Source organism: Rana temporaria, chromosome 1 (genome assembly GCF_905171775.1).
Source record: "Rana temporaria chromosome 1, aRanTem1.1, whole genome shotgun sequence".
Classification (NCBI taxonomy): domain Eukaryota; kingdom Metazoa; phylum Chordata; class Amphibia; order Anura; family Ranidae; genus Rana; species Rana temporaria.
This window is the reverse complement of record NC_053489.1, coordinates 206,041,114-206,051,094: the sequence shown is the minus strand read 5'-3', so window position 1 is coordinate 206,051,094 and position 9,981 is coordinate 206,041,114. Positions and strand designations below refer to the sequence as shown.

The 9,981-nt window shown below is 40.8% G+C and overlaps 1 protein-coding gene across 1 annotated transcript in view; it reads left to right on the top strand.

Annotated features, from left to right (window-relative positions):
• Window positions 1-440: 440 nt before the first annotated feature.
• The window catches only part of LOC120935934 (catechol O-methyltransferase-like), a 34,982-nt gene continuing 25,441 nt past the window's right edge, over window positions 441-9,981 (top strand). The window contains exons 1-2 of the mRNA XM_040347963.1: window positions 441-555; window positions 9,365-9,552. Of these exons, the coding sequence (XP_040203897.1) occupies window positions 9,411-9,552 (142 nt within the window). The 5' untranslated portion in view covers window positions 441-555; window positions 9,365-9,410. The remainder of the gene's footprint in view (window positions 556-9,364; window positions 9,553-9,981) is intronic.

Here is a 9,981-nt window from a genome sequence, read left to right as displayed (position 1 = left end):
AAAAAAATTGGGGGTCCTCTGCTTTAAACAATTGCAGCAAAGAGGGATTTTTTAAATTAAGCATATACTGTACAGTACATTAAGTACATAAATTAAGCATATACTGTACAGCTCATAACATTTATCACTTTCCTGTTTTGCACATCCATGTTGTGCAGCAAATTTGGTGAACATCTCCCAGAGATTATACTAGTATGCAAAAACTAAATTAGTATTTGTTTAATACAACAATTGTACTGTAATGTGCCAATAAGATCTTCAAATATATGTTCACTTCTATTTACTACAACACATTCACTTTCCTGTTATACTGCATGCTTTCATCGGTGACCTGCTTAGTGACTTACTTAACATAGTAATTATAATAAATAGGTGGAGATTCAACTGTGCCCCAGGCCCCCAAAAAGAAAGTCTTGCTGCATACCAATGAGTTCACACCCAATGAGGCATGTGTAATTTAACACTGTGCTAGCATCACCCTGAAGGTTTAAGGATAGGTGTTATATCACATTTTCATTGGGGTCTACACTTCCAGAAGTGCACGTGGCTGCTTGGGTGAGTAATGAAACTGTGATCTTTTCTGTAATGTTTTTATTTGTATTATTTATTGCAGGTATTTGTATAAAACCAACCATGTATACAGCAATTTACATACATTCATATCATTACCTGTCCTCAGAGAGCTTACAATCTAAGGTCCCGGTCTCACATACATACACACACATACTAGGGCCAAGTTGGACAGGAGTCAATTGACCTACCAGACTATCTTTAAAACCCACACAAGCACAGAAAGATTAAGATCTTGTCTGTAAGAGGTAAGCTATCTATAATAAAAAAAAACAAAAAAACATGCACTGCAGAAAAACACTGAACAGCCAGGGTTGCTGTATTTTGTGCATCTACGATGCTAGCTGACAATTCCAGAAGCAGACTGATTAACACTATAGCTACAGTGCTGTACATTTACCTCACTTGACCTCATTTAGTATTTGTCTTACATAAGAACTGCTCTGTGCTACCCACAGCCACCAATCAGGCTCAATCTGACCTTGGAAAATGATAATATATTTGATTTTCAGAGTTTAAATGGTTTAATGTGGCTAAAATGTATATGGTATTTGCACAAAGAACACTGTGGTTGCTAAAGAAATAAAGGTTAATATCCATATTGAGAATCGGAAGCAGCAAAAGATTTACATGACACTGTACTTACTGTATGAAGGAAACTGAGGGACTGATGAATTAACTGTGCAGACATTGTCGGGATGGGACATATTTTGACTGTATTTACAAAGAGTTAACGGTATATTTTGTATGCAGTAAAGTAATATTTTTTTTGAAGAATAATCTAGATCAGGCATGGCAGATAGTTTTTTGTGGGCCACGTGCGTTCCTCTCACTTCTTCTCTGTGGCCTGTAATTTGAGGACAAACAATATAAATGTATCCACAGCTATTCTACACCTCATACATACTTTTGTAGCGTAAATGTTTCAGGAAATGTGTTATGGCCTCTTTCTATGTGATTAAATATTGTATGAATGTGTGTTAGGGGCCTTAGGTTGTAAGCTCCTTGAGGGTAGTGACTGATGTGAATGTACAATGTATATGTAAAGCTCTGCGTAAATTGACGGGGCTATATAAGTACCTGAAATAAATAAATAAATACACAATTGTAATTTTTACTATAATGTTAAACCCTTGTTTTTTTGTTGTTGTTTGTTTAAAATAACAAACATATCATACTTACCTTCATTGCGCAGTTTGTTTTGAACTCCACCGTGGGAACGAATGGGCTCAGGTGAGTAAAACGGGGGGGGGGGGGGGGGCTGCTCAGTGTCAGAAGCCTTTTCACCTGATGCATTAAAGTGAAAAAATAAAGGCGAAAATATTCCAAAGTGGCATAGGGGGGAGATTTACTAAAACAGGTGCACTCTGAATCTGGTGCAGCTTTGCATGCTAGCCAATCAGCTTCTAATTTCAGCTTGTACAGTTAAGCTTTGACAATAAAACCTGGACGCTGATTGGTTTTTATCAAGAGCTGATCCAGGTTTTGCACTCTTTAGTTTTAGTAAATAACCCGCATAGTGTTTTTCTGACATTAAGAAGGTGCAGCCCACAACAGGCAAAAGATTGAGCATTTAGGACCAGATCCACAGCCAGCCGCCGTAACTTATCTTTTCCCATTTAAGTTACACTGCCGGAAAATTTCTACCTAAGTGCCCGATCCACAAAGCACTTACCTAGAAATTTTCGGGTGTGTAACTTAAATTCCGCCGGCGCAAGGCGTTCCTATTCAAATGGGGGCGAGTCCCATTTAAATTAGGCGCGCTCCCGTGCCGGACGTACTGCGCATGCTCGTGACGTAATTTTGCCGACGTGCATAGCGCAAAATTACGTTACGCCGAGCTTCGTGAATCGCGCCGGGTCAAAAAAGTTGCGTCGGGGAAAAAACAAGATACGGCGGGAAAAAAAAAATTAAAAAATAACAGCGTCGCGGGTAAGAAGGGTCTACTTTTACAAGGTGTAAACAGTTTACACTTTGTAAAAGCAGCCCTAATTTTACACATGCAACTTAATACTTACGGAGAAAAAACGAAGCGTAAAAGCTTTGTGGATCTCCGTAAGTGCTAATTTGCATACCCGAAGCGGCATTTCGACTCAAAATGCCCCCAGCGGCGGATGCGGTACTGCATCCTAAGATCCGGCAGTGTAAGTCCCTTACACATGTCGGATCTTCTGCCTATCTTTTGGAAACTGATTCTGTGGATCAGTTCCAAAGATAGAAACAGGGATACGACAGCGTATCAGTAGATACGCCGGCGTATCCCTTTTGACGATCTGGCCCTAAGTCCTCTCAATTCATCCCACTGATTTATCAGAATTTGACATGCCTGCCCTTGATGGACTGGCATCCATCTCTCAGTCACTCAGAGACATAGAACAGTTCATAGCTTTGATTTGTTTTTTATTTGAGGGGATTCAACTTGGATGAGAAATTGGGAATTATGGGATGCCCAGGAATATTCAGTGAAAACTTGCTTGGGACTTCTATATACACTCCAATCTTCTCTCCAGCACAAACACTTGCTGCACACAGTTTCTCCTCCTGTACTTCATTTGCTGCAGACTGTTACTCCACCAGCACTTCCCTTGCTGCAGACTGTTACACCTCCAGACTAGCTAGCACTGCATGGGTAGGCCTGAAATTACTTCAGCCAGGACCCAGTGAACTGCCTTTTGCGGGCAGGGACATCAGGCCCATATGGTTTAGAAATAGTTCATGTGCTAACTGTCCTCTATTCAGCTACCAATCCTAGATAGCTCTCTTCAGGCCCTGCCAGCCAGAATGGCTGCAAAGACCTCTTTCCACTGCCCTTCCCACAGTCCTCTCTTCTGGTTCTGCACCCATCTCGAAACGGCAATCTTATAGTTCCCTTAAGGCGTGTCTCCCTAGTCCTCCCGACTGTGCTCACTCACCAGCCCTCCCGGCTGCGATCGGTTGTCTTCCCTGGAGACTCTGAGGCCTCGTACACACGGCCGAGTTTCTCGGCAAAAAACAGCAAGAAGCTTGCTGGGTCTTTTTTTTTGCCGAGGAAACCGGTCGTGTGTACACTTTTCGACGAGGAAACCGACGAGGATCTCGTCGGGCCAAAAAGAGAACATGTTCTCTATTTCCTTGATGGCAATGGGAAAATTTGGTTTGCCGAGATCCTCGGCGGCTTCACATGGAACTCGACGAGCAAAACTATGTGTTTTGCCCGTCGAGTTTCTCGGCCGTGTGTACGCGGCCTGAGAAGTGTTCTCTCCCACTGTCCTCTCCCTGCTCTCTCATGTGCCTCTCCTTCCAGGATCTCGTCACTCCTCCTGGATGCACCCGAGCCCCAGCCCAGGGTCACCCCCCCAGACTGCTAGAAAATCCTCAGTCTAGCACCTACCTAACCAGGGGGGGCTACAGGTACAGTATACCGACTTTCTACATCAAAGCAATGGTGTTGTGCAAATTGCAGTAACCCATAGCATTTAATCAGATTTCTATATATTTTTTTTCAATTTACAGCAGTCAGTACTAGAGTTAAGCACATTCAAAGTAATGACACAGGGTTCAAGCCTCACTGATACATTTAAAGTATAACTGTACATGTTTGTGCCCCCACCCAGAACTCTTGCCTTACGTGTACTTTATGGCAGAATTACATGACTTCCTCTAGCAATGTAAGGTTGGCCTTCCTTCTTGTGGCTCCATCACCACTGTTGCCATCTTCTCCTGGGCTTCTTTCAATCAAATAAACCCCTTCCAATACATTTTTAAAAATCCCCATCTAAGCTACTCTTTATAAATATTAAAATGCATGAACTGAAAATGTGTAATAACCAAACAGGACTTTCCTTTTTGCAAAATGAAATGATATTAAATATATGAAAATCAACTGTATAAAGGTCTTACAACCAGTATAAATATAGGTCCTACTTGGGTTTCTTTACTAAAATTGGAGAGTGCAAAATGTGGTGCAGCTCTGAATAGAAACCAATCAGCTTCCATTTTATTTTTGTCAAGCTTAATTGAACAAGCTGAAGTTTGAAGCTGATTGGCTACAATGCACAGCTGCACCAGGCTTTGCACTCTCCAGTTTTAGTAAATCAACCCCTATGTGACTCTAGGTTAGGATGAAGGAAAAAAGCTGGGACAGCCGCACTCCAAAAAAAAACTCCTCCTTTAATTAAAAATCACAAAACACATGCCACAGCAAAAAACAGCACAACAAAAGAAAAGCTGACGTTTCGCACTATGCCTTAGTGCTTTTTCATAGCTAGTGTGTAAGCAGTAAAATGAGTGAATATATACCTTACAACCCAATGAGTGGGAGGGGGCTCTGGAAACAATTAAGTTAAACAGGGTCCCCTGTGAAGTTTGGGTGTGTCTCGACAGACAATCAGAGAGATACAAAAAACAAAAATAATATAACAATAATCATAAAAATAATAAAAAACACAAGTTAATATACTATAAAACAAATAAGACCATTAGAATTAAGGTGCACCTTTTCACTATGCTCAATCTTTAGGCATTTTTTGTTCACTACATTACACCATATTATTTTATGGTCTATGCATCGTCCTTCATATGGTTCACCGTCATATTCACCCCCATTTTTTTCCCTTTTTTTTTTTTTTTTTTTTCCCATTTCACTTTTCATTTGTTTTTCTTTCTTCTTCTTTTTTAATTCATTTCACTTTACTTTATTGCACTTCAATTCATATCATATTTTTTGTTTTCTTCATTTCATTTTATTTGTTACTTATACATAATTGGTATGATCTAATCAGTAACTCAAACAGGGGCTGCTTGCGGCCTAGTTGATTAACTATAGATCAAAAGAGGGGGGGGGGGGGGGGGGGGAGTTTGTTTGGGATTTTTGAGGCACTGATATACAACAATATAAAAAGTAGTATAAATATTTATTTAACAGATTATACAAAAAATATACAAAGCATTTGGGACAAACCCCACTAATCAGATAGATCAGAAGACCGTTGGTCTGATCGGTGGAGTCGTGGTCTCGACCGGTTTCGCAGTATACAACTGCTTCTTCAGGAGAAATGTCTACAAGTATACAAATAAAATATAATAAAGCAACAAGCAATTGTGTACAATACTTTGATAAGAAAGAAAGATACATAGGGTCAATATTGTGCTTTTGTAGGAGAGTCACAAGACTACTCACCTTGGTGCCAGAGTGATCATGGAAAAAAGCTCGGGCAAGAAAACCCCCTAGGGCGCACGTGGGGGATGATAAGGACAGGCTCTGGTGGAAAAGGTTAATAAGTTATTCCTAATGGTTAATATACTTAGGGACGGTTGTGCAGGGATAAGCCGGGATAAAAAACCGTGAAGGGAAGGGAAAATTGGGACAAGGGGGGGAGGGGGGGGGGGGGAGAAAAAGAAAAGAAAGAGGAAGAAGGGAAAAGAAGAGGGTTGGTAATGGGGGAGGAAGAACATGGAGGGAAAAGAGAGAGAAAAGACATGGTTGATTGAAGCAGAAGGGAAAAACAAGAGGAAAAAGGGAAAGCAAAAGAAAGAAAAAACAAAGGTAAAGCTAAACAAAAATTAAATAAAAATAGACCAGAATATTTGAAAAAGGATGAAAGTGGAAAAAAGGAAAAGGGGCTGGGAGAAAAGAAGGCAAAAGTAAGAGAGAATAAAAAAGGGGGAGAGGGGAAAGGATTAGGGAGAAAGGGGAGAAAAGGAAAGGGTGAAAAATAAAAGGAGAAAGAAAGGAGTGACTGACATACGGGAGGGAAAGGGGGGGGGAATAGCATGGGGAAGGGAAAAGTGAATGATGACAGTTCCAAAGTAACCAAATGAAAATTGGTTAGAACAACCAGTAGTGCTACTAAGTGAGTAGATGGGACACCGGGAAGTGACATTAAGTGCTGGAGTGGGATGGATTAATGTTAAACTAGCTTACCGTCCAGGATAAAACAATCACTATAAATGATGCTGGGGCAGGTGACACAAACTTATAGGCAAGCTGACATGAACGCCAGTGTGGTTGAACACAAGCAGAAGCCAATCTAAAAAGAGACACGATACCACACAAATAGTTGGGCATAAATGTCACTAATGATAGAGAGGCATAAAAGTATAAGGTACAGATTCAGCATGGGCAGTGTGTACTTACAGGGTTCTCTGAAGTGTCAGCGCGTCCCCAGGGAGAGCTCCGTGCATCTCATTCAGCTAGCTCATAGAGCAGCTTAAATGGGATATCCCAAGTCACGTCATAGGTCACGTGACCGCGACGTAGACGTGACTCACCAATCAGACGGCCGCGCATTCGGTGATGCGCGGCCTTGCAGTCCTGAGACCCAATGACCATAGGCCTATGGTCATTGGGTCTCAGGACTGCAAGGCCGCGCATCACCGAATGCGCGGCCGTCTGATTGGTGAGTCACGTCTACGTCGCGGTCACGTGACCTATGACGTGACTTGGGATATCCCATTTAAGCTGCTCTATGAGCTAGCTGAATGAGATGCACGGAGCTCTCCCTGGGGACGCGCTGACACTTCAGAGAACCCTGTAAGTACACACTGCCCATGCTGAATCTGTACCTTATACTTTTATGCCTCTCTATCATTAGTGACATTTATGCCCAACTATTTGTGTGGTATCGTGTCTCTTTTTAGATTGGCTTCTGCTTGTGTTCAACCACACTGGCGTTCATGTCAGCTTGCCTATAAGTTTGTGTCACCTGCCCCAGCATCATTTATAGTGATTGTTTTATCCTGGACGGTAAGCTAGTTTAACATTAATCCATCCCACTCCAGCACTTAATGTCACTTCCCGGTGTCCCATCTACTCACTTAGTAGCACTACTGGTTGTTCTAACCAATTTTCATTTGGTTACTTTGGAACTGTCATCATTCACTTTTCCCTTCCCCATGCTATTCCCCCCCCCTTTCCCTCCCGTATGTCAGTCACTCCTTTCTTTCTCCTTTTATTTTTCACCCTTTCCTTTTCTCCCCTTTCTCCCTAATCCTTTCCCCTCTCCCCCTTTTTTATTCTCTCTTACTTTTGCCTTCTTTTCTCCCAGCCCCTTTTCCTTTTTTCCACTTTCATCCTTTTTCAAATATTCTGGTCTATTTTTATTTAATTTTTGTTTAGCTTTACCTTTGTTTTTTCTTTCTTTTGCTTTCCCTTTTTCCTCTTGTTTTTCCCTTCTGCTTCAATCAACCATGTCTTTTCTCTCTCTTTTCCCTCCATGTTCTTCCTCCCCCATTACCAACCCTCTTCTTTTCCCTTCTTCCTCTTTCTTTTCTTTTTCTCCCCCTCCCCCCCCCCCCCCCTTGTCCCAATTTTCCCTTCCCTTCACGGTTTTTTATCCCGGCTTATCCCTGCACAACCGTCCCTAAGTATATTAACCATTAGGAATAACTTATTAACCTTTTCCACCAGAGCCTGTCCTTATCATCCCCCACGTGCGCCCTAGGGGGTTTTCTTGCCCGAGCTTTTTTCCATGATCACTCTGGCACCAAGGTGAGTAGTCTTGTGACTCTCCTACAAAAGCACAATATTGACCCTATGTATCTTTCTTTCTTATCAAAGTATTGTACACAATTGCTTGTTGCTTTATTATATTTTATTTGTATACTTGTAGACATTTCTCCTGAAGAAGCAGTTGTATACTGCGAAACCGGTCGAGACCACGACTCCACCGATCAGACCAACGGTCTTCTGATCTATCTGATTAGTGGGGTTTGTCCCAAATGCTTTGTATATTTTTTGTATAATCTGTTAAATAAATATTTATACTACTTTTTATATTGTTGTATATCAGTGCCTCAAAAATCCCAAACAAACTCCCCCTCCCCCCCCCCCTCTTTTGATCTATAGTTAATCAACTAGGCCGCAAGCAGCCCCTGTTTGAGTTACTGATTAGATCATACCAATTATAATCAATAGGGATGTTGGCACATTTTATTGATATTACTATCAAAAACTAAAAGAGGCAATACTCGCACTTTCTACTGTTACTTATACATGTTATACATGTTTTACACATATCATTCCATTTCCTGTCCTCTTTAATTCACTTCTCTTACACTCAAATATATTTCTTCACACTTACACACACTCCTACACTCTCTTTCACATTTTTCTGCACCCCACTTCTCTATTGGGTCAACACATCATTTTATCCAATGTTCACTATTCACTATGAATTTGTATGAGACATAGTCCACATGAGACACTCTCTGATTGTCTGTCGAGACACACCCAAACTTCACAGGGGACCCTGTTTAACTTAATTGTTTCCAGAGCCCCCTCCCACTCATTGGGTTGTAAGGTATATATTCACTCATTTTACTACTTACACACTAGCTATGAAGAAGCACTAAGGCATAGTGCGAAACGTCAGCTTTTCGTTTGTTGTGCTGTTTTTTGCTGTGGCATGTATTTTGTGATTTTTAATTAAAGGAGGAGTTTTTTTTGGAGTGCGGCTGTCCCAGCTTTTTTCCTTCATCCTAACCTGCATTTTGATTGCACTGCCTGCACCCTTGGCTCGGACCACAGGAATCAGATTACCTGGTTCTCTTTGAGCGGTTACCCACTCTCTCACCCTATGTGACTCTAAATCATAATTTCACTCCAAGCACCAATGGTAAAAAAAAGTCTGCGACTTCATTACTCCATGTAACTTCTCCCTTATAATTCAATGGACACTACACAAAAGGTAGAGGAGTTCTGATATCCTATAGTATGGTACTGAAATAATATAAAATCATAACACATACAGTATAAACCAACATTTCAATTTATATTCAGCTTTATAACATATTTCACAACATCTATCGTTTGCAGTATTCACTATTGGTAGAAATTTATTTGGTGGGTGAAACAATCAACTATGGAAAATAATATGAAGGAACACAGAATGTTGAAGTTTGCCCTGGAAACCGCAGTAGGTGGAGACCCTCAGAGTGTTGTGGACAACATAGACAATTACTGCAGACACAAAGAATGGGCCATGAACGTTGGCGATGAGAAGGGTAAGGAACCAATACACCTTCAGGCTTTGCTCTTAATTTTATTATAAATGTTTTCCTACTCTTCCAAGTTCTAGTATGTTTGTGGTGAGTCAATCATGTAAGTAAACATAATTTAGAAATGTACAAATTTGTTACATTGGTTGAGCATGCCTTCAAAAATGCCCTACAGCCCATTGGTGCTCGCATGAACACCTTACATGAGCACAAAAAGGAACAACAACAAAGGTTAAAGAGGGCTATGGCATTAACAAACAGTCTTTACTTCATTGATTGCTCGTATATATAGAATATGGGATCTGCGTAGAAAATGGTTGAATTATATTTGTAAGAGACTTATAAAGGAGGTCATAATGTGTATATTTAGTACCACATAATGGTAAAGAATAAAGAATTCTGATGTCATCATTTTGCTTAATGGAAAACTCATTC